This window comes from Cygnus atratus, chromosome 2 (genome assembly GCF_013377495.2).
Source record: "Cygnus atratus isolate AKBS03 ecotype Queensland, Australia chromosome 2, CAtr_DNAZoo_HiC_assembly, whole genome shotgun sequence".
Classification (NCBI taxonomy): Eukaryota; Metazoa; Chordata; class Aves; order Anseriformes; family Anatidae; genus Cygnus; species Cygnus atratus.
In genome coordinates, this window is record NC_066363.1 from 130,135,996 (window position 1) to 130,161,963 (window position 25,968).

The 25,968-nt window shown below is 42.3% G+C and overlaps 1 protein-coding gene across 1 annotated transcript in view; it reads left to right on the forward strand.

The window, feature by feature from the left end:
* The first annotated feature begins 5,306 nt into the window (after positions 1 to 5,306).
* STMN2 (stathmin 2) overlaps positions 5,307 to 25,968 on the forward strand; it is a 39,138-nt gene continuing 18,476 nt past the window's right edge. Inside the window, exon 1 of the mRNA XM_035546307.2 lies at positions 5,307 to 5,425. Coding sequence (XP_035402200.1) covers positions 5,407 to 5,425 — 19 coding nt within the window. The 5' untranslated portion in view covers positions 5,307 to 5,406. The remainder of the gene's footprint in view (positions 5,426 to 25,968) is intronic.

Here is a 25,968-nt window from a genome sequence, read left to right on the forward strand (position 1 = left end):
CAACAGCTCCCATGTTCTCGTGAACATGGTATCCTCATTCAGAATCACACAACTGGTTTCCACCTCAACCTCCACCATCTTCCCCCACAAGGTCTAGGGTGTTTTATGCATTTGCGGCACAGGACAGAGTCTAGGTGCAACCAAGTCACTCCCATCACACAGCCTTGTGCAGCTCTAGCTCACATCTCATGGACAAGGGCATCAAGGGAGACCTGATTATGTACAATCCCCATGTTAGCATTAAGCCAATGCTTAGAGATTTCTAAGAAAGAAAAAAATCCACAAATACCGTAATACCATTATTCAGCTTTCCCACTGTGATTCTGAATGCTGCTGAAAGGAACACCATGTGCAGTCGTACAAGTATAAAAGCCTGCATGAAACCAGGCTAACACTAAGGTATTCCAATGCGTGGAATGAGCAGCAACTGAAATCACTAATGGTGACATTGTTTGCAGCTGGCTTATCGAGCCACTATCAAGCTGTAACAAGATGATTTTTTAGACGGGCTACGCCCAGCAAAAAAGCACAATTTCAGAAGTGGAGAAATGCTAGTAGAAATGTAACAGCATGTTGTCACTCATACATTGCATAGGAAAATGAAAGGATAAGAAGAGCATAATTCAGAAAGGAAATGGTGACCATGGTTCATATGTAACACAGTTACACGTATGTATCAGTGCTTGCTCTTTCTCCCAATGGACCCATCAGTACATGGATCACGGATAATCTTTTTTTATCTGCTTGGTATGGTTTTTATAGCATTCTGTAGGAATTAAAAAAAAAAAAAAGCCAAAGTGTTACAAAAATTACAAAATCACAGGTTTGTAGTCTCTCTCTATTTTCACATTAAAATATGTAGGGTTTAGTTGCTTACTGATATACACACTATGCTAATTTCTTCTAATCTATACTTAACCTGCTGTGAGGAATCAGTCTGGACAAAAGATTTTTTCACCCATGCTAGAAAAATATTCTGGCAAATGTTCTCACAAGAAAATCTTTATTGTCCCCATGCTTTCAAGGGTAGAGAGGACTGTGTCAAGGTTCTGTTTTATGAGAACAGAATGAAAATAAAATATCAAATAGTCCTCACCAAGGGACCACCATCCGTCTTGTTATGGATGTAGGGAGAATCTGGTGGAAAAACAGCATATGCATACATAATTAAAAACTGTATCATAATATTTATGCATAGGGGAGTAATTAAGGTTGTACAGGCACCATTCTTTTCGGACTTTTGAGGCCATTGTATAATCTCACTAGTGTCTGTCACCGCAGGTTTGGGTGAGGTGTGAAAGCAATAGAGATGAAAAGCTAATCGTGAACTAATTACTAATTAATTTACTAAAATTGCATAAATACAAAGAGAAAGTACTTGGGAAGGCCTATAGAAGAAGTAGGAGTGACCAAAGCAAAAAATCAGCTGCTATAAGCAAGGTCCATTACATTTTCTAATGACAAAAGCTAAGTGTAAACAAGCCTCCGCAAAGTCAATAAGAGCTTAATTTCTCAAGTTATTTAAGTAAGATAAACAAGGCTGCACAGCCTCCCAGCCTATGCAGCAGCGAGGCAGAAAGCACAGGCAGACAGCAAGAGATTCATGACCTACTCCCACCTCTGCTGTTTGTAGGTGCCAGTGCAAACAGTGTTTTCAATGCCAATGTAGTTCATTTACCTAGCAACAATAGCCTTCAAAGTGCTGCATAAACATTTCTCTTTCCAGCATTGCCTCCCTCTCTCCCTTGTCTCCTGAGGGGTGAAAATTAAGATTCTTTCTAGCAAATGAAGAAAAGAACAAATGAAAAAGAAAAAAAGGGAGGGAAAAAAAAAAAAAGACTTTTCAATAATCTGGCCAACACCACAGAAGAAGCCCCAGACATACCCCACTGCCATTTAGGAGCAGTTAAGGATTGCTGGTGCATCCTTACAGCGTGTACACCTGCAGACCCAGAGGTAGGGCTGGGCTACGAGTGCTTTTTATGTCAACTGAAAGAAGGCACAGGCTGTGAAAGAGCACAAGTCTTAGCAACGCTAGGACATGCAGGAGCTTAATTCTGTTCTCCTTTCCAATGAAACACAGCATTAAAAGGTGACATGGTGTACGGCCCATCTAATATCCATGCTCCCCTATACGCCACGGCTTTGACATGACAGTGATTGCCCGGCGATTTCTTGCACCACTTTCCGAGGGGGAGCGGCGAGCTGGTGGCAGGGGGGTGGTGGGACCGGATGATCTCGGAGGTCTTTTCCAACCTTTATGATTCACTGATTGCCCCCCTCCCGGCCTCACAACCGAGGCGGGGGGCTCGGGGAAGGCTGCTGCCCTGCGGGGGGGCCGGGAGCCCTCCCGCTGCGCCTGCCGCGCCCCGCAGCTGCTTTCCCTGAAAAAAAAAAAAAAAAAAAACAGAACGAAACGGGGAAGGCAGATGCCAGGGCGGCTTCGCTGCCTGCTGGGCGTGCCGGGTGCGGCGGCGGGGGATGGGGAGCCGAGCCGAGCTGCGTGATGGCAGCACCGCCCCGCTGCATCCCCATCCCCATCCCTATCCCCCTCCCCCCGCACCCCTCCCCAGGCCGAGCCGAGCCGTGCCCGGGCCCCAGTGCCGGGAAGGCGCTGGGGAGAGGCTGCAGGAGCCGGGCGGGGCCGGCAGGGCGCCCCCACACCCGCCCCGCCATGCGGCTGCCGCGCTGCGCTGGCGCAGGGCCGGCGGGGGGAGGAGATGGGGGAGGAAAGCGGGGGGGGAAGGCGCTGCCCTGCTGGGCTGCACCCCTGCCTGCCTCCGCCCGGCTGCCACATCACTGCAAATCCCTGCTCCGTCCCTCCTTGCTCCAGCCCTGCCCCATTCCTCCCTGCCCCATCAGTGCCCCAGCCCTGCTCCCTCCCTTTCTATCCCATCCCTGCCCACACCCTCTCCAGCCTTCCCCATCCCTGTTCCATCCCTCCCTGCCCCAGCTCTGCCCCAGCCCTACTCCATTCCTGCCCACCCCATCTCAGTCTATCCCTGCCCCACCCCTACCCCTCCATGCTCCATCCCTGCCCCCTCCCTGCCCCTCCAAGCCCCATCCCTGCCCTATCCCTGCCCCATCCCTGCCCCCTCCATGCCCCATCCCTTCCCCACCCCTGTCCCTCTATGTCCCATCCCTGCCCCATCCTTGCTCCATCCTTCCTTGCTCCATCCCTGCCCCACCCCTACCCCTTCATGCCCCATCCCTGCCCCACCCTTGCCCCCTCCATGCTCCATCCCTGACCCCTCTGTGCCCCTCCCTGCCACCCTCCCCCTTTGCCTCCCTCCCTGCTCTCCTCCCCCCGCAGCCCTCCCCCTCCCCTCCTTTCCTTCCCTTCCCCTCCTTCAGCACCGCGGGCAGCTCCCGGCCGCGCCTGCCCCGGGCGCTCACAGCCCGCAGCCGCCGGAGCCGCGGGCGGGGGGCTCTGGAGACACCCCCAACCCCTCGAGGCGTCTCCCTCCCGGCAGCCGGCCTCTGCCCCCCCGGGATAAGCCCGTTCTGCCGCGCACCCTCCCCACGCCCGCAGCCTCCCGACAGAAAGGTTGTCTCGCCCCAAAAGAGACAAGCTGTCCCCAAAGGACAGCTGTCCGCGGGGGCAGGGTGTCCCCAGGAAGGCAGATCACCCCCCCGGGCTGTCTCGTCCCCCTCCCAGCACGGCCCAACGAGCCAAAGCTGCCCCAGCGGGGAGCCGTGGCAGCACCTCCTGCGCCGCGCCCCACGCGCGGTTGAATCACAGCAGCGCTCTGGGCGCAGAGTGGGGATGCTTCCTTCCCCCAGCCCGTTTCCAGACCGTGCTGCTCTCACTTAAAGGAAAAACCTAGTTCCTGCAATTCAGAAACGATCGATAGTGACTCAAAAGAGAAAGCTGGCCTCAGGCTCCAGGCCCTGCTTTACGCAAAGATGCTCTTACTGACCCTGAAGGAAGCTCGAAAAGAATAAACCTGTGTTACCTGTCCTGGGGAAGCACACGCAGAGGAAGAGCATCGCAGCTCATGATGGCACAGTGCACGGGCTGAGCAGCTGCAGATGGCACTGCTGGAGGAAGGAGAACGGTGCCAGTGCCCTGTCTGCTCCGGCAGGACACAGCTCCTCCCTGAGACCTCTCCCTGCTCACCACCTTTCTCACCCACCCCACAAAACAACCCCACAGGTGGCACCCTCCAAACTCTGAGCTGAAAATTCACCCAATGGCTGCCTCTCTGCCAGCAGCCTGGGAGTCTGTTATCACTGCACGCCTTTGAAAGTAAGGATGGTTTTCCTCTGGGAGAGGTGAATGAGCTCCAGTTGGGCAGTGTAGGGCAAGACGGCCATGCAAGCATGGTGCATTGTCCTCGGGGCAGCACAGCCCCAGGCAGCAACTCCTCTAGGCCAGCAACTGCTTCCAGCCCATGAGGTGTGCACATACATCCCCGCACTGCCATGTTTCTAGCAAGCATTTCAGATCACCACCCACATGTGTTAGCCATCAGTCATGTCACTGGCTTTCCTCTTGCCAGGGGTAGAGAATCCTTAAAATGAATGAAGAAGAATCCTTAAAATGGGTCCATCCCCTTTTGTGTAATAATCCTATTAGGTCACATTCTGTGCTCTTCATCAAGTAAATCAGGCTCACAACTTCCCAACGTACATCAGGGAAGTGGTTACTGGCACTTCTTTTCACATTTATCCTGCTTTGGGCTTCCCAGAGCCCTTCATGAGTGTGAGCAGGTCCAGCTGTCGTTCCCCAGGTTTTGACACGATGCGAGTTGTCCAGGGTTAGGTCTGGGCACTCTAAAATAAATATGCGGCATAAAACAATTGTATATGGTATCTGCATGCAATTGAAGGAAATGAGATGCAGAGGAAAAAGTAATCTAAGCAGCTGGTTTATGGATATGGTTTATTGAAATGGTTTATTGAAACCCTTTCCATTGGTGGTCTTTTTTTTTTTTTTTTTTTTTTTTTGGTCATATCTTTAGAATAAAACGTGTTAAAATGAATTTCTGCATGTTTCACAGGTAGCAACAGCAGCGCCTTCAACACCAATAGGCTTTTTTCATGTAAGACATAAAACGTTTGACATGGAATGTACTATTAAAGCCAGACCGAGGGGGGAGAGGCATTCAAGGACTGATTTCCATTTCAAACTGCATTCTGGCACTTTGTACTCCAGCACCATTGGTGGATCAATATTTAATGCCTGGAGATTCTGGCTCTGCAGGAGTCATGTCAGGGGACCTCTAGAGCCAATCTGCTTGGGTAGAGGAGTGATAATTATTCATGGGCTCCTGCCTCTTGCTCCTTCTCTTGCACAGCCCCACTCTGCTGACTCAGTGCCTTATTCAGTCTTCTCTCCCTCTCTCCACTGCTGTAGCTGGACCCCTTTGCCTTCACCACCTCTGAGAGCCTGCACATCCCACCATGGCTAAAACAGCAATGGGTAAGAAACCGCATCTCTTTTCCTTCAGCCAGTACAACAGCCACTGCTCCTGGGAGCACTGCCTGCACCGGCAGCTCTTCTCAGTGGCCCTAAAGTTTAGAAAAACCAAGACGACGCTAAACATATTTTTATTTCTTTGATGGGAAAAAAAAAAGGGGGGGGGGGGGTTGAGAGGGGAGGGGACCCCGGGTCTCTTTTAACATCCTGAGATCGGATGAAATATTTACTGATGGGCGAGGTCGGCAGCGTGAGCGCAGCCTCATTTTCGGAACGGCTTTTCTTATTTTAAACATTAGTCTATCTCAAGGCACCAAAGATACAGAGGCAGATATATTTATTAAAAAAAAAGAATAGAAAAAAAAAAAAGAATAAAACGAGCCGGAAAGTTATCCCCGCCGTAAATACGCCTCCCACCGCCCCGCAGCCCCCCGCCGGGAGGGGCAGCGCTTCCCCCTTTTCGTTCCCAAACGAGCCTCGGACGGCTTGGGGGGGAGGCTGTGGGGGAAATTTGGGGAAGGGGGGTCCCAGGGGAGAGGCACCCCGAGGGGGGGCCGATGGGGGGGGCTGCGGGCGGGGGGCCGGGGGCTGCGGCGGGCACCTGCTGCGGAGCGCACTGCGGGCCGGCCGCGCCCAGCCCGGCGCCGGGGGCTGCGGGGGGGCGAGGAGGAGATGGAGCCGCCGCCTGCCCGCACCTGCAGTCTGCCGGGGGGGGGGGGGGGAATGGAGGGAAAAAATGGGGGGAGGGAAGTAGGTCACTGCATCGTCGCTAGCTGGTGTTTTCTAGCGGGTCCCACCCTGCTTTGGTTCTCTCTCCCAAGGGGCAGCTTGCGGGGCTGGGGCGATGTCGCGTGTTGGAGCTGGCAGCCCCCCCGCACGGCTCGATGCCCCCCCCCCGAGCCGCGCCCTGCCGCCGCACCGCATCCCGCATCCCGCACCCCGCACCCCGCATCCCGGGAGCGGCCCCGGCCCCGGGGGGGCCTCCAGACCGCAGCCCCGCTGTGGCCGCCGGGCGTTGGTCCTGGCGGGGGGGGGGGGGGGGGGGTGGAGGGGGGAAACAGGGGGGCCCGGCGCCAGCCCGGCTGCTGCTGCTGCCCCTTTGTTTGCGGGAGGCTGCTGAGATGGGTGGAGGAGCAGAAAATCGCAGGGGAGGGCGTGGGAGAGAGAGACGCAGAACAACCGTGGGGTCAAAAGCATCCAAACCCTGCTACTTCATGATTTTTTTTCCTTTTTTTTCTCTTTTTTTTCCTTCTTTTCTTTCTTTCTTTCTTTCTTTCTTCTTTTTTTTTTCTTTTTTTTTTCTTTTTTTTTCTTTTTTCCTTTTTTCCTTTTTTTTTTTTTTTTGGGGGGGGGTGGGTGTGGAATGAGGCAAACCCTACGCTTGTCGCATTCAAATACAAGTTTCCACAATCATTCACCATTAAAGCTGTGCACACACGAACCACACAAAATAATGATGGAGTGCCCCACCGCAATTGTGTTCCTTTCCCAAGAAACGATTCCCATTCCGCGCAGATGCTGTTACCACTTTTAACCGTGTTGCACGAAGTTGCACCGAATCCTCCTGGCGCTGGCTATAAGCGATGCAGTGCACATTTATTTATCTGAATGCTGATCTTCCGCTCCCGAGGAATAATCGGTGGGGATTGAAAGCCTTTTACCCTGGCTGTGGCACCCCTGGGAAGGAGGCATGAGACAGCTGGATATGCAAATAGAGGAGAGGAGACAGAGCTGTGGGAGTCTGGCCAGCCCTGCAGTGCCGAGCACGCCGTCCCCTCCCCACTGCAGCAATCTGGTAATCGGTATTGATAATTTGTAGGCAGCTGGAGACTTATCGCTGCAGAAGGCCCTGCAAGGAATCCTGTCAGTGGGAAGGAAAGGGCTCTTCAGCCTTTGATTAATGATCTCGCAGCACACAAATATAAAGGTTTCTGCAGCAAGAGACATGGCGGAAATCATTAGATTTGCCCAGAGACCAGTTGGCTGTATGGCTCCCGTTTGCCTATTAATACCTGGTTAACCAGCTGCATAGGAAAGCAGTAAGAAGCAATATAACCACCTAGCTCAGGTCTCTAAAAATGCTAATTGCAACAGCTTTCAATTAATAAGGAAAAAACATCATTAAAAGCATCTTTTCTTTTTTAAACTCTCAAATTTAAAGGCTACTCTTTGCCATTTCTTTAACTTTATTCCTCCTTTCTGTATTTATTTTAGGGAGATTGTGGATCTAGGCAGCATATTAGAATAAGCTATTTCATCTCTATTTTGAGAATTTCTTCAGCAGAACAATTTTTATTGTCATGTAGAAGAACAGACTTGTTCTCAGTCATACACATTTCCAGCTACTGCTAAATAAGCTACATTTGCTTGGTACCTAAGCTTTACCCAATAGACCACTGAGAGAACTACACAGTGCCTGATTTTTTTTCCCTTTTGAGCACTGTAGTTTGCAAAGTGGCAATAAAGGCTAGGTCCTGCTGCCATCGGAGCCAACAGAACATTTCTAATCGGCTTAAGCTGGCCCACCATTATGTTTCTGGCCCCTCTCCAGCAAGGCACTTAAGCAGGTGTCTGAGTTTGAGCATGCGAACAGTCCCACTGGCTCTGGGCAGAAGTCTTCGCCTAACTCAGTTTAGGCAGATGCTAAATACCTTGATAAATCTGCTTTTATCTTCTGCCATAGAAAGCAAATTCTTTTTTTTTTAGTCTCTATTAAATAAAATCTTTTCAAGGAAAACTCAATTGATTTACATGGGAATTTCAACAGCTACAAGAACTTTCTTGTAAACCCTGACTGCTGATAAAGTTCTTTCTGTTTAATTTGCATAATATATGAATGATGCACATCGTGCACAAGCATGCACATATATGTGTTTTATTTTAAAGTTTCATATAACATGACTGCAGAAAATCTGAAGGCTTTTAAATTGTACTCACCCCTTGACACCTTCTTCCAAATAAAATCTGGGTTATATGGATGGATTTATTCATACCTTATGCTTCCTACTGCACAAGCTGTGCCTTACAGAATGTTAAATCAGCCGCTTTTTTTTCGGGTGGGGTCACTGCAGACCAGATAGGCCATGTATGTGGTTGAATAAACTCTCCTAGGGTAAGTACATTGAAGTGTGAGGGTGAAGCAGGCAGTTGTGCCAATGGAACTAAAAAAGGTGTCTGAACCCATTATTCGAGTGTTTTCTTGTGGTGTTTAATTTAAAGACTATTTGTTCTGAAAACATGTTCAGACAATTACCATACAAAAAGTCTCAGTCCTGATTATAGTCCTTGTTTATTTTATAACAAATCATTTAACAGAAATACATGGGATTCATGTGAATAATGTGTTAAAGAAGTGTTTTAATTCAGATCTTGAGATTAGGATAACGGAATTTAGGCAGCCCCACCTAGCTTCTCAATAGCACTGATCAAACCATTGTAAAAGTGCTTCAGAGTATTGTTCTGTTTTATCCTCTGCATTTTAGTTACACGCTCATATCTAGATAGTTAGCTTGATGGATGCAATGCCAATGCTCAGTTTGTCTATTAATGGACTGCTACATTATTGTTTTATCTGGTATGTAAACATACATGTGAAGTCATAAACATGTGCATGATTGTTGATTTTAACTGGTTCAATTATTTTAATAACTAGCTTTTTTACTGCACAGAGCTAAGCATTTTGCCCTGATCTGCCACTACACTTAAACAATTGCTTTGTCTTTAACAATTTCACATTAGTAGTCATATGGACATCAATGGCAGAGACAAGCTTCAACTTAAACAACATATGGCAAAGTGCCAGGCTGCATTCAGACTCAACATCCTCCTTTCCGTACTGAGCAGGTTTTAAGTGAAGGTTTTAACCATTTTTTTCCCCCTTTTATATAGAAAGGAACACAAATCATCACTGAATTATTATTAATTGTCAGAAAATTACATATTTGAATAGAGCAATAGGAAATTAAAATGAGAAGAAATGTAGACAAGATTCAGAAAAGAGAATTTGCTGTCTCATAATGTTGATTTGACTGAGACATGGCCATTCCAAATTTTGTCAGGGTGTGGAAGAAGAAACATTTCAATTAGTCTATTGATCATTCTTTTGACAGTTTTGATCACTATGTTAAAGTAAATTTACTAGTGAGTACAAGTCACTAGAGAACTCAAGGTTAATATTTACTTACATTATTTCCCTGTTTTTATGAAGTAGATTACTCTTCCTGCTACTGAAAATTCAGACAGTAATAATTTTGAAAACAGTCCATATGGTTAAGAATTTATATTGCCTCATAGCAGTTCTTTACTTACCCTGTGAAATGCAGAGGCAGGAGAGCAGAGCGTCATCTATTCCATCATCTTATGGAAGGCATCCCACAACATGCTGAGGAAATAAAAATAAAATTCAGCAGCTTGAATACTCCCAAAATGTTCTCTCACCTCTACCTCCATCACCTCTTGTCCAAATATAAGCTCTATCTAGTCTAAAGGCTTCCCTATTTAATAATGTATTCTTATAATTCATTCACATTAATTTTGTCAGCTTTTCCCTTAATTAATTAAGCCTGGAATCTTTTTTCATTTCTTTGGTATTTGGAACTATAATAACACATTTCTCTAGATCACATTTCGCACACATTTTTTTACCATAATTGTGCATGTAATCTAACAACATGGTTACATTTTTCCCAGGTGACATTTATATTAATTTCTTTAGAAAAGAATTTTCCATTTTCAAATTAATACCATTAATTAAAAGACTGATCATAGCAGAGGGACTGGATGATCATATTCAGCAATACATTTAGGTGGCATTTTAGCCTTCAAAGACTGTGTAAAAATGAACTAATTAGTTTTCCTAAAAGCCTCCTGTGAGAAGTAGGCACTATCATGTAGTCTGAAGCACAGAAATCAGAGGATTCCCAGGACAGGTAGATCTGGGCAGTACTTGACCCGTGTAGCATTTCCGTGTAGGTCTATTTGAACTGCCTTATTAGTTCATAGACAAAAGCAACAAGAGATATTCAGCGCTCCTGAGAAATAAATCAAGCCCTAGGTGTCTTAAACTAGGCATACTAAAATGGTGCCACTCCAAAAAATTGATGTAGTTGGAAAATTAACTCACTGAAATCTTTGTCAAATATTACACAGCACTTTAGTTACCACTTGACCTCAGGGGACTGAGGGTGGCAACTAGTCACCAATTGTTGTGCTTGTAGGCAACATCTCAGCTGGAATTGAAGTCCTCCTACAAGTCTTTTCCTTGAACATGCTCCCCCCAGGCTTTATCTCTATTAAGTACATTTGTCTTTCAACTTGCATTATCAGGCCTCATTTTTTTTCCATCCTCGCACTCTCAGTAGCACACTGCTTTGAGGAGGAGCAAATAGGGCATCATGAACCAGCAGTGATCATTCACCACTGCAGTAACCTTCAAAACTCCAGTGTTAATTGTCCATACCTTTATAAACGAAAGGTACTGTTGTCATCAGTGCACTTGCAAAGAACATGTCTTCTTCAGCAATACTATAAAATGGATGGTAGATGAACCAAATTCACAAAACAAGTCTTGCCGCCATGGAGTAATGGAGTTCAGTCACTGGCTTCAGCACAATCAGGGCTGGTCCTGAGCCCATGGGGAAGCAGAAATCTGGTAGATGATTTGGAGGAATGGCTGCTATTCAAGATTTTTCCTAGGGTGCACGTAATCCTCAGGTGATAAATTCTGTGGATACTGTGGAGAGCGGATTCCAGTGTGATGCTAGAAGTGGGTCAGTCTGTCTGTGAGAAGCAGCCAGCAGTTCTACCTGGGAGGCCCTTCTTGATTCTGAAAGGTGCTGGGCACCCATGTCTACAGTGAAGGCAGTGTCTGTTATTCAAGTGGCTCAGCACTTTTCAAAAACTGGAAGAATATATCTTGGAGATCTCAGCATGCACAGACCTCCATCCTCAACCAATGGAAAAAAAAAAAAAAAAAAGGCCTAATGCAGAAGTGCTGGCCCCTAGGGAACAAAATATTCAAGACATCACATGTCTGAGCAATATCCACCATACAAAGCTTCTCTCTAATTATTTCATTTTCTTCCACTTACTATGTTTTTCCTGTCTGATAATACATAATTTAACAAAAGAAATGAATTTAAGATCTTTCAGCAGGATGTACAGTTAAACTGATGCATAGCATCTACATGAAATATTAGGCATTGCTACACACATTTAGAAACATTATTTTCTGTATGTTTGTAAGTTTGTCTAATCCAAACTGTTCATTAAAAATTATAATTTGTACACTCATTCAAATACACAAAACACATCATTGTTGTTACAGTTATTATGCGGAGACATTTTGATCCTTCACACATTAGATTCTGAATTACAAACCAGGATAGTTGGGTTTTGTTGTTGTTGTTGTTGTTTTTTCTTTTTTTTTTTTATTCCCATTTCTGCCTATGAATGTTTTTTAGTTTAGGCAAGTGACTGATGACATTTAGTAAACCTCTAGGGCACCTGCAGTGGGATACAGGTGTGACTGCATCTACACAAAAGGTGGGGAGAGGTCAGCACCTCTGGCTGTGGTCAAGGTCTTCCCAGGCTGACTGCAATCATCACCATCATCTAGAGGAAATACAAGGGGGTGAATGCTGAGACATAAACCTTCCCTCAGGCACTTCCCCTGCAGCTCCTGAAAAGCCCTACTTCAGACTTCTCTCCTCCATCACCACAGGAGGAAAAAGGTGGCAATGGGTCCACTCCTCTCCCTTGGCCAAACAGCTGGTGGTTGGTCTCCAAGTGTGGCACTGGGACTTGGTGGCCCTAGTCCTTGTGTGGCCACCCTCCCTGGAGAACGCCGGAGCCACCAAGCTGCAGCCCTTACTGCCATCCCATGGAAGCAGCTTCACACTGGAGAGAGAACAAGAGGACAAACAGACTGGGGCATGAGCCCCACCTAGTACCTGGGAAGCCCTGGCTTATGGAACAATCGATGAATTGTGCCCACTACAGCCAGGGGATAAAAAATAGAAACAGTTGTGGGACCAGAAAACAAAACATGACTTTCTTTGGGTGGTAATTAGGACCCTTCAGCTTGAACCCCCTAATTTTTCAATGAGATTGAACCCATCTCTGTCATTTCCCAATCCAATGTGCTCACCATAGACAGATGTATCAAAGGGCAGCAGTAAGACAGCCAACAATGTTTCTCCTCAGTAGCATTTTAAAAGAAAGCAGTGGTTGCCGGTGCTTTTATGATGAACCCTGTCCTATCCATGTGGGCCACATTTTGAGAAAACAGGCTGAATAGATTTTCTCAAAGGGTAACAGCTACATTTGAAGAACACCCAATTCCCAATATTAGGGGATTAAACATTTCAAACCTGAGGCACTCTTGCTTGCACACACACACACACACAAAAAAAAAAAAAAAAAAAAGTGGCATCTACAATGCACAACCAATTAGAAGAGCACAAACTACAGTATTTATGGGTTTTAGCAACTAAGAGCTTTGCAAAAAGTTGCAGAATCCACATTTTGGATTTAGAAGCCAGAATTTTTCTTAAAATATGAGTATAGGCATCTAGCTCCTATATTGGATTTATCCCTTACTCATTTTATGATTTGCTTTATCTTCATTAACATGAGAATAATCTTACATAATTAGTTCAGCATTGTGTTGTGACGTTATGTTCCACAATGTATAGAGATGTATAACAATGCTCTTATGTTCTAGAATTTGCAAAAATCCATACTGATCAGATCAGGAGATGGAGCAACTTACCTTCTTTACACTTTAATACAGCTTTAGCTGTATTAGCTTTCTGTGCTGTTCATGTACTTCTTATAATCCTTAGGAAATTATTAGGTAAAGAAAAATGATGTGTATATTTTATACTGATTTGCATAGAAATCTACAAATTGAGTAGTAAGCTTAAGCTAAGGTATGCTTTACCATAAGCTGTGCTAAAATACTTTTTAACGTTTAAGATTTTTTTACATTTAAATATGTTCTCTAGTCACAAAGTTACTATGAAGCTAAAACTTCCAATCTTAATACTATTTCTGATCCTTTCTAAAGTTATTGAAAACACCAATTATATTTTTTCCATAGTTTTCTCATATTCACATGTTCAGATTCATCCTCTTGTTTCAGCTATGATGACACCTGATGTGATTTCACCAGCAAGATTCCCTGAAATGTCTAAAATTTTTAGGGTTATTATTTTTTCATCTCAAAAGATTATAGAGACCACATCCAGGTCAAAGATTCACAAAAATTTTGACCTATATTTTGTCTACGACAGTGTAGTAAAAATTAAAATTTGTAGTTTACCAGTATTTTTGTAGTGCAAGTCCTCCCAGCCGCCTGAGTGGAGCTGCAAGGAACCTTTGCACGCTCCCAGGAAATCTTTTGAATTAAAACAGAATGCACAAATCAGGCTCTATTATTTTTAAAGACATATTTTTGAAGTGAAATTCACTTCTGTAATCAGTATTATTAGGCTTTATTAAATATCACATTTAACCTTTCAGATATATTTGCTTTTTTACATCATTCATATGTGAAAAGAAAGAGTAATTGATGTCACTCAGTAGTCATGTTTATAGTTGCTTGAATACACAGCCTTTATTTCCAGGTACTGGCATTTATTCAATTTATTAAGCAGATGCAATACAAAAGACTATTTCTAAGCTAATATCTTTCTATCCATTTAGATATTTTTGATACTGTCAAGATTGCAGTCAGGTAGCTTTCAATATTATATTTGTAGATAGGAAAGAAGCCCATACTCATGGTTGTTTAAAAAATAAACATGCACTAGTTATCAGTAAAACACTTGTTCTCAAAGCAAATAACTTATTGCTGGGAAAACAATGTTCTAACTCTAAACATGATTATTTTTTAAGTAGAATACCTATAACGACCTCTTAAGACAAATAACAATAAGATATTCATTTTAATCTGTATAGAAGATTCAAGTTCTTCCCTTCTGAAGTGCATTCACTTTTTTTTTTTTTCAGTGAAGTATCAAGAGGTGCAACAGTGTAAAGACTTTCACCTTCTAGTGGTGGAAGGCCTGAAAAACAGGATTAAATATGACAGAGATACTTTCAAATGCTCTGCAAAATTCTCATTATCAGCTGGTGTAGATCACCTATGCTGTTCTGCAGTTCTTGGCTCTTCTGGTATCCCAGTCTCTTCTGCATGAAAAAAGTTACCAGTATTCTCAAGAAGGATTAAAAAAAAAAAAAAAAAAAAAACAATAATAAGAATTGAACCACATAATTGAACTGAACCACAGCACAAAACTCAAGCTATTTAGAGAAGCAAACTGGAGCAATCTACAATACAAAAGTTACAAAATTAAATTTAATATATTTCTACTTAGCTATATGGTATATAATTTCCTAGAATAAAGCAAAAATTAAGGAAAAGTATCCTGGAAATGGAATACTGGATCAGACATACCTCAGTCTGTCCCTGAGCTGCTGCTCTAACATTTTGAGTCTTTTAGTGCTATTTACACTTCAGACAAAAGTCTGAGCTAGCCTTCAAGAAGATTTCTATTTTTGATTTCTCACCTCTGAACTTCCTTCCGAGCATCTTGCCATCCAAAACACAGTTTCCCATCTGCTCTGTCCCCCCCACCTACTGATTTCCAGTCCCAATCCATCTCCTTGGTGCATTTTTCCTCATTTTCTTAACCCAATCTATTTATCCACTGCAGAATGTCACCTTCATTCTTGGTCATTTTTTAATCATTCCATTCCTTATCCAACTTTACCCGCCCCCCTTTTTTTTTTAACTTATCTGCTGTCTACAATTTCTTTCACCATCTAGATTCAACTCTCATCCCTTCATGCAACCCTTAGTAATCCTCCAATAATCCTCCACACTTCTGAGGGGCCAGAAAGGGAGGAATTGACACCATGGGATAGTTGTTTTCTCTTCTTTTTCCAATTTCCAGAACCCTTCTGGACAGCAAGCAGGAGAAGCAGTGTTTGAAACATTGCTCTCAGCCCATGTGGAATCAGTCATGTCCAGCACAAAGTGTCCTCAGAGAAATTGGCTGAAAAGCTTGGACATGTCTCTCCTCGCCATGGGTGAAGCCTGTAATCAGATATTTCAATGACATTCCACAGCCAGGCCTGGGCAGATTTTTCAATGGTGGCGTGATTTCCTGGCACAGAGCTCTACAGCCCGTCAAACAAATGCGATAAGCATTTGTTCAGTTTATTATGTACAATCTCTGTATTTTTTCCCTAGTCATCTTCCCAGAAATAGTGAAACAAATTTTGCTAAAAGTTTTCCCCAAACTCAGCAAGAGGTGGCCCTCCAGCCAACAAAAATATTGACCAAGTTGTTATAATTTATCAAAGAGATACTCAGTGGAAGGAGGACTCTTATGCTTTCTAATGCAGTGGAGGAAAAAAAAGTGGCAGTAGGATGGGAAATAGCAACTGCTCACTGTGGTGTATGGGCTGTACATCTGAGTGGATAAGATGAGCGAAGGTCAGGAACATCGATTGTGCTAGAATTAGGTCCGATACCAATGTAAATCTACGGTAATAGACCCGTGTTGATTTATGTATGATGAACCCATTTTTTCCCCTTTAAATCTCCAGAAGCAGCAGCTTAGGAAGGAAACATCTCCTCTATTATTTTGCAAAGTCATATAAGAGCCAGCTACACTAATAAAGGAGAATTTGATTATACAGGAAAAGAGACTTTTTAATACAGGAAAAGGAATTTGATTATACAATAAAAGAGAAAAAACAGGCCATTAGAAGTTGACATTTGGATATCTCCAGCTCCTGCTACTTTTAGGATGTATTGAAAAATGTGACAGCCTGTCCAGTTGTGGAAGCTTGATAAGGCTGATAAGGTTACAAAGGACAAGCAGAACAACGCAGAAGAGGCTCTGATTTGCCTTTAATGACAGGCTGTTGACGCTGGGATATGCTGGTGCACAGTGTCCTGAAAATCTAGTTATTGGAAGCAAAACAACTCCCTTACTGTAAATGAGCCAAGCACCCTTCCACCAGTGCCCCACAGAAATCAATAGAGCATCTCGGCAGGGGTTGACTCCAGATGTGGTTAATTTAGCAGCCGAGAGGTGCCTCAGAATTCATCAGCTCTTCTGTGTAAATGAAGACCAGTACTGCAGGAAAATAGAGACAGACTGGTGGACAGACTGCTACAGAGAGATAAATAGACTGACAGAACAAATGAGCTCTAGATACCTATATCTTCAGTAATATTTCATAAATGGAAAAAATCAATAAACTTAAAAACAGTATGAAAATGGGAAGGAGAAAAGATACAAAAAACTGTGGTTGATCATGAAAGACTTAATTCAGAGCAGTCATATTATTAAAACCCATATAACTTATTGTAGCTTATAAATTTGTGCATTTATTTTACTTCTTCAAAAATCAGTGTGTTTCTATTATGTAAATCTGAGCAAAGCTACTTAAAACACAGGTGGCTTCATCTGACCGGTGGTTCTTGTTCTAGTTTTTTATTGTGTTTATTTTAACAAAAATGTCTCACCAACAATTGCTCTCTCTCAGGCAATTTAATCAATTCTGAATAATATACTAATTTAGTTGCACCATCAGCATGGTTTCAAAGAAGAGGCTGTCATTCCTTTTTTTTTTTCATTCACTTTACACATCCTCTGATTAAAGTACTCAATAATATTTATAATCTATGCCTAACAGATAAATTTTAGCGATATGCTGCTGAGTGGTATCATTATTTTCTTAATTTAGGCAATCAAATATTTGAATATATGTATAAAGACATGCCAGGATACAATAGTAAAAGTGTAAATCAGTTCATTAGTAATAATAACTGCATAGATAGTTTAGTCATGCAGAAAAGTCTGAAAGCCACAGAATAATAGACATTTTACAAGTAGATCAAAAATTTCATCTTAGCCCCTCAGAAAGCATCTACTGTGTAAAACTTAAGTGTACCAAAGTCAAAGAGAACTTTTCAATCAACTTGAAAAAAAGCTGGAATTTCATCCACAAATGATCTGATTGCTAGTAAAACATGGTATTTATCAGCTGAAGTTCAGGACTGATGATAACTTCAAACTATTGTAATTCATTTTATTGGGAGTTAGGCTGCATTCCTGACAGTAGAATGTTACAGAACATGGACCATATCTTCTAGAGAGGCTTATAGAGGACCATTTATAAATGGCTACAGCTCAGTGGTTGAACTTTACTGTAGTATATATGCATAGCATCTTTTGTTTTGTTTTGTTTTGTTTTGTTTTGTTTTCTCAGACTAAGAAAGGATGTGACAAACTGGAAAATGCTTGTCATCTAACAGGAGTCAAGGTTGCTGAAGATTTCATCCATCACTTTGCAGGAGTCACTTCACTGTTGACACTGCCCAAATCAATTTTACTAATAAAGGCAAAGCATGTCCAATTAAATAAATCTCTAACATTTATTGTATGGACTGGATTTCATTTTAAGGTTGGCCTAGATAAATGCTTTTAATTGTGGTGAGTTGTGGTTAAAATAGGCACATTTCTATTTGCATGCTCTATTTTTAATATGATGTAGTGATTTCACTCAATAACAAATCTTGCAGAGAACTTGTATTCCTTGTGTTGTGTGAGTTAACATTCACTGATGCTCAGACTGCTGTTTTATATGCAGTAGTTCCAGGAATTAAATAATCACTTAAACTCCACAAGCTCCCTTAAATTGACAGTGACACAAAGCCTTTAAAAAAAAATTACAATTATGTCTTTATTTTATCTATTTGCTTATTTTTTAAATTGACCCCATCTGTTCTGTATGGTTTATTGCTTGCAAACCTGAAAGGGTACTTGAATCACTGCATTTCAAAAAGAGGTAGGATGATTGGAGAAGTGGCCTCTGGTGATGACTACACCTAAAGGCCAGTAGCTGAATGGGCTGGTGTCTCTTTTGTGCTACCATGGCAAGGTGATCTTGCAACATGGCAAAAGGAAACCACGAGGTTTTTTGGCACGAAAGAAGGTAGGATGGAGGCCAGTGAGGAAATGTTTGGCTGGGGGAACAACTAAAGAATGAGCCTAACGGATTTAGTCCAGTAATGTACTGGGGATGAGCTCACCAAAAGCCTGCAGCTGATGTACAAATCCAGAATGATAGCAATAGTGCAGAGGTTCAGTGAGATATGATGCATTTTTATTGGGATAGCAAGAATTAAAATATGTCAATAAAAAGGAGGAAGGGAGCTGGTGTTGTAAGGTGGTAGCAACACTTACCTCCCACAATGACATAGGGTGTAAAGATGAGCGTACTGTGGGAACTGAACCACGGTTCTGGTTGTAGGGACATCCAGAGGTCATCTAGCCTGTCCTGCTGCTTGAAGCAGGGCCATCGCCACTTTGTCTAGCCAACTTCTGAAAGCTTCCATGGATGATATCATAAATTCCCAAGGTGCAATTTGTGGCTGCTGATCCTTCTTGCTATCTGGCACTACCTGGGGAAGGTGCAGGTGCGACTCTGTAATTTCACTGATCTTCCCCCTAGCTCTAAGCAGCGAGTATATCTATCTATATCCCTTAGAATATGCTTTGCCCAGCTAAACAAAACTGGCCCCCTCCACTAGCCTTCACAGGCTACATGCTCAGGTCCCTCATCTTCCTGGCAACCCTTCACTGGGCCCTCTCCTGTTTGTTCATGTTCCTCTTAAACTGGGGGTCCAAATGGGTGAACCCAGCCTCCTATACTGTTCATTCACACACTTCTCTTCTTCTGGCCACCCTCCCCTCTCCAATTCCCTCAGCTGATCCCTTTCAAGGATTGGTGGAAGAAAGAGCAAAAAAGCTCTTCAATGTGAGACTTTTAGTACTGAATTAATTTCTCTAAATAAATAATAATAATAATAATAAGTCACTCCTCCAGTATCCTTTCATATTTTATGCTTAGGCTTCATCTTTCAATGTTGGCAGATAGAGTTTTATGTGGCCACATACTGAAACATCATCTGAAATCTCACTTGGGCATTTGTAGGATTTCTTAAGACTGTGTAGAAGACTAACAGAAAACTACCCTATGCTCTTCAATGCTGTGAAAATATATTTTCACTGTGAACATATTGATGGTTGAAATGTCTATGAGTTGCCCCAATTTCTAGACTTGAGAATCTTCCAAAAGATACTTTTCTAGTCAACCTGCTGCCCACCCATTGTAAGATAATGCCAAATGAAAAGATGAGTAATACAGAAACTGCTTTGTATCAACAGGGTTGATCAGGGAGTTGCTGTCATCCTAACTTACTCTGTGCAGTGCTTTCAAAGACCTTCAAAACCTCAAGACATTATTATTGGACCAAAACATTTCTCCAAAGATTGACATACCTTGGTTATGTTTTCTACATGTAGAGACTTCCTTAATTCAGGCTTTAAATTTGTCTAAACTCAGAAATTCATCTCTTTGGAATATCCTATAATGAAAATACAGCCCATTGCTCCCACATATACCCAATCAAAGGAACTCTTACATCGTTATAAATACATTTGAAAGAAAGGGATTTAAGCCATATGATATAAGGCATTCATAAAGCAGAACATCAAGACATCTGCAGCAGAGTTGTCGTTATCACACCTGCATGGGTTTAAAGCAAAAATCTTCAGAATTACATGTTATAACTACAAGCTCTAATGTTAAAGAGCTTTATATAAAGACTCAAAACTCATTTGCTTAGGGCTCATTTTGTTCTGGCACTCAAATTCAAAATACTGTGTTAATTAACACAATTATAACATGTATGTCATTGTATTATTGTAAAGATAGGAGCCCTTCATTTTTACATAATCTTCTTATATATGCCATTTGGAATTGTGTACAGAAATAACTAATGCCTTTGTTCACACAGATGAGACATCCTTATTTTAAAATGTATCACAAAATTAAAATTCCATTCAAAATCCGGAAGAATGGATTTTTCAGACTGTCTCCTTTCATTGTCTTTTGCATTTTGATATTTAGCCGGTAGTCATGGCAGCTCATAAGAGTGATTCTGTAGCACAAAGATGCAGTTACACATGTTTGGCTTTGGGTTAAGTAGATTAAACACATGCAGATTGCTCAAAATCAACCAATAAACTTATGTAAAAAAGCTTTATATAAATACATGTAACGTATATGTATACACGTATATGTAACCTAAATAATGAATGCTTCTATTTGTTTCTTTCAGACTCTATAAAATAGGTTTTCTAGCCTATGGGACCAGGTTTGTTTGACAGGTATCTTACACATCCCTCACAGCAGCATATTGTTTCTAAAATGGATTCTCCCAGTAATTATAGCATGAAAATAATTGCAATATGTTCTGCACTCACTGAAATGACTCAGCAAGCAAGGAATACATTTAATTACTGGAATATAAAGATCAAGAGTCCATCCTAACTGCAAATTATAATTGTATTTATCCCATATAATATAAACACTAATTTCTACTTAGCTGACTTGCCCTCAGTATTGTCTTTGCCTAAAACAAACAAATGCACCTTGCAATTTAATTTGCAAATCATTTTCCGGGCCTTAAGTTATGACTAATTAATATTTTCACTTTCGTTAGTTCAAAGAACAGTTTTTAAAATATTGGAAGACATCAAGGATCTCTGCACTTTGGAGTGGCACAAAGTGTGTGTTAATGAGGATTGTGGTTACAACCCCTATATGAGTTATTTAAAAATAAGTAAAAAGTATCTGACTTGCAGTTCTGGAAATAAAAAATAAAAAATAAAAAAAAAAAGCCCTCATGTAAATCTGATTCCAAATAAACTGCAAGGACCAGACTCTTTGTTAATGGAAACTGGCACAGAGCAATGCGGTTCTGTTCACTTGATGGAAGCACTCTACTTCACAACAGTTATATTATGAAAACAGAAAAAGATGGATTCCTTAGCCATTCTTCCTTAATTGTCTGCTTTGCAGAAGTATCTTGAGCCATTCCTTTGCTTGATGCTGTATCAATGGCTTTCTTCCAGAACCTGGGGGTAATTCTGCTAAAAGTTGCTCTATCCAGAAGCCCACTGTGACTCAGAACAATTTGACTGCAATCTGAGTCCAGAGAAAGGAGGGAGCATATAATAACATAGCTGAAATAATATCAGCACATGTCCAGAAAGAATCTACTGTGTCAGGATGACAAGAAGCAGTAGCAAAACTCTTATTTCAATTGTGAGATGAAAAATATGCCAGGATTCTGTCATGACTCTCTAGCTATAATATTCACAGCCAATACAGAATAAAATGTCAGCCAAAGTTAGTGGATGATGCAAGGCCAGGTGATGAAAGACCAGGAGGAGTTTGTTGAGCCTACATAAAGGGATCACAGTGATACAAAATCCAGTCACTGGAAGTCGCTGTAGAGGTCATTATGAAAAATCAAATACATGCAGCTGTTCCAAACACACATACATGGCCGAGTCTGAGATTCAGAAAAAATCCGGTGCTGGAAGCCAACTCTGTCACATCCTGCTCTACTAACCCAGTCTTATTGCTAAAATAGAACCTGCAGCACACTTCATACCTTGGGAGACATTGTTTGATCATAGCAGGCTGATCATAACTAACTGGTTACAGCTCTGTTTCATCAATTTTGATTTGCATCCTCACTCGAGAGGCTGTTTCACCAGCTAGCACCTCTATTGCTTGCACCATTCTCAGTGAGACAACCTGGGCCAACAGAGGTGTCACTCACACAGAAATCAGGAGACCTGGGTTCTCCATGAAGCCTTCCTACAGACTAAGTCTGTGACCCAAGGCGATTTTTGTCACCTCTGGGTTGTTTCACCCCCAGCGTTCTCTCCCTGGCTTTCTCTCTTACGCTGGAAGGTCTTTGGCACAGGGTGTTCGCATCTGACATGTTTGTACAGAAAGTAGTGCAGATCCCAGCTGGACCCCTGCGTTCTCCTGCAATACAATAATGAGATGACCTTAAGAGGATGCTGGGAGATAGCAGCTACCTCCAATAGTCTGGTCCCTGACCACGGGGTGCTCCAGGGGAAAGTAATGTGCTCAAGAGGACTCAAAATTGAACCTCCCACCCAGCGCCGGGGTCACCAGCAAGCAAAAAGTTGTAGGCACACTTCTGTTGTGGTGACTGGTACCTGCATGCCAGGCCTGTCAGGGAAAAGCAGGCTGGCTGCAGGTTCTGGAACTTGTGTCCTTCCAAGCTCTAGCTCTGTCCACCCCACACCTCACTTGTTTGTTATCTACTAGGAAGTCCCATCTCCTTTCCAAGTAGTTATCATAGTTACCTGGTGCTCTGGCCACCATTGTGGACCCAGGACCGAGTCAAGCACCACAGCTTTGCACCCAGGAAGCAGCACGGTTTGGGGGAAGCCAATTCTGAGGGAAGGATCATAAATGTGTGGGGGTCTCCTGCTACAGGGAACTCCTGACTGTTATGGCAGGTTAGTACAGGTGTTAGCCCCCGTCTCAGAAATGTTGAGACAAGATAACCCATGTACAGCTGTGCTGAGATAGGTGTGTTGAGGCCTTCTGCTTCTCTGGCTTTTATACTTGAACATTAGCACTCCTTCAAACATAGCTATGTGGAGACTAAGATTCTGGTTCGGTGCTGCTTACCAGGGAGGATCTTCAAAGCTATGTCAGTAGAAAGTTTGGGGTGAAATGTCTGACTTTTTAAGCCACTTTATATGTTACCTGTCAGAGAAGTAAAGGATTCTAATGTCTCTAATGTGCTGGCAAAAGAGTGTGTAACACTTCAGGCATACTAGGCAAAGGAAATACTTTACATGATGAGCATTAAATCATGCAAAGCAAATCCATGCTTTCAAAAATTCGAGGGCTTAAGGTTTTGATCCTTAAATCATTCGTGTAAGTCTCCGAGTGAGAACTTGGTCAATAGGGATTTACCTTGAGAACAGGAATATTAATGATAGGATCAGACTCAGGCTGATACATGTAGTATCATTACTACTATTACCAGTAGTCTTAAATGAAAAGTAAAATTGAAGATTTTTCTGTAAGACATGACATAGCAAAAATTTCTACAGTACCATCAGATCTGTGGAATTTATTTATTTATTTGCATCCTGGCAGAAGTTCCCTGCACTGCAGTCAGGGTTCAGAAAAATGGATTTTCTTATAGTCTCACCAGTGAGAATTACATACATTGAAATAATACAAAATAGTTACTTCACTTCTTAACATTCTGACATCAGAAAATAAAGTGAACAGACATTTGAATCCAATCACACTCATTAAGTAAAAAACATAGCCATGGCATCTGGAGTAGTCCATTTTAATCCAAAAGCATAGTCATGATCAGTGATTAAATTGTAAATTTGGGCACAGTTTTCAGCTTGACGTGTGTCACCCTGCAATCTGCATGTTGACAAGGTGCCTGTGTTTGCATCTACACACCAGCATGTGCAAGAAAATCAGTACTGGGCAGTCTTTGCATAAGCAAATAGTTGCTTGTGTATTCCTTTGTGTGGGTTTTCCAGTCAGATACTGTGCTGTCACCTGAGCTGTGCTGTAGAAAGGGCATACAAAGGCTTGCATTTGATGGTAGCGTTCATGGTACAATTTGACACAATCTTAATAAGCAGGTGAAGGGTCAGATCTGTCACTCACATCATTGTTTGTCTTATGAAGAATTCGTGCTACAATATTCTCAGTCACCACAAAGTAGATTAGATCTGTCCAAGTTCTTTCTTTCTGGATCTATGGTAGGAAAGATTAGAGCTAGTGTTCACAAAGGAATCTCAGTAATTCACAATTTGTTTTCCTTGTTCTCTTTCTTGTTTCCTTTTCATGGTACCCGCTTCCTCTGTGGTATAGATACAGACATATCACAAAATTCAGGTGCAGGTGGCATGACCAAAACTTTGTACTTGTCACAATATTAAACTGCTTTGCAGGACATGAAGTATGTAATTTTAAAGACTTGGTTACGAAAGAATGGACACATTTATGATCAGAAGTGATAATAACATCAATTAAATGTTTTTTTTTGTATTTTTTGTTTTTTGTTTGTTTGTTTGTTTGTCTTTAATCAATAGTGATTAATCAAAATTATATCCTAAAAGACAACAACAAGGAAAAAAAAAGAAAACAACAAAGGGTGAATGAAATGCAGGCCAGATATACAAGGTTGTCTTTATAGGATTGTCTTGGTTTACTTCTGTTAAATATCAATTACAGCTATGATCATGTAACACCGTTTCACTTAACATAAAAGAACATAGTACATTACTAAAGTCGTTTACCAAAATAAAGTAAAATTACTGGCCAACAGTGTGCCTTCTGGTGTTCGTGAAAGGATGTGGCTGTTCATGAATTAAAGTGTTGCTTTGACAAACCAAAAACTCTATCACTTCAAAGGGAACATTAACAAAGTGAAATTTGTAGCAAACTGCTTTGTCAGTAACACCCTTAAGAAATCAGCGCAGAAGATGGCTGTGGTAGGTCTTCTGTACCTTGCATTCCATGCTTCGTCAAATCACATTTCTTACTCTTACAGTCTCTTCCAAATCAAAAAGACAAAGCAGAATTTCAGTGACTATAATTCATCACAGCAAGCTGACTGTCTCCCAGGCAAGGGAATGGGGCTGAGTCATGCTATGGGTTGCACATTTTGACCATGGGCAATGTGCCAGCTCCTGCTTCCTTCCAGGTGTGCAGAACCTTAAGAATTAGTTAGCTGGTGGGACTTCAAGTTTCAAAAATCTATAACATTTTGTTATATGCAGACCGGATTCAGTAAAGGAAAATAAATCAACAGATTTGCATTCATCAGATGTTAATTATAAGTAACGTTTACACTATCTCTCTGCTTTCATGTGTTAAAAATAGTCTTGATTATGAATAATGGACTCTGCTGTGACACAGCAATCTGTCCTAACTGTGCTTTGCCAAGGAACAAAATGTGACAAAAATTGCCCATGGCCCATCAGTCAGGACAGATTTTCATGTTACAGTGTAAACTAAAAAATTCCTTATAGCTATTTGATAACAGATAAGAGCAGACAGGGTGATTTCACCAGCGTATTCCCTAATCTCCTTACTTCTCTCAGCAGCAGGTAACTGGTTGCTGACTTCTAATAGCAGCCATAGCACTCTCCCCTGTTAGTTTCAATCAATGGGCAAGTGAGCTGAAGGACTGGCAGTGGACAAATTTTCTGTCATTAGTGAAGGAGTATGGAATGCATCTGAATAAGTGCATTATTTGAGATCAGGAGAGCAATTTTGAAGTGAATCATCAGAACATCCCAGCTGACCATGCTTTGGTCTACACTGCAGAGCAATCTCAAAGCCCACAAACTGGTTTAGTTGAGAGGTGAAGAAAACTAGAAGGTGTCCTTTAGTAGTACTACTGTGCTGCAGGAGCTAATGGTTGGTCAGAACATGGGATATATTCTAAAGAAAATACACACAGCATGGGGATGGAGTACTTAGAAGTGTGTCCTTCCAGAGATCCTATCCTGCTACATGCTTTGCTGCTTGCTCATGTAGATGTAGTACTTGAAAGCCTCTGGGAGATCTTACCTAGATTA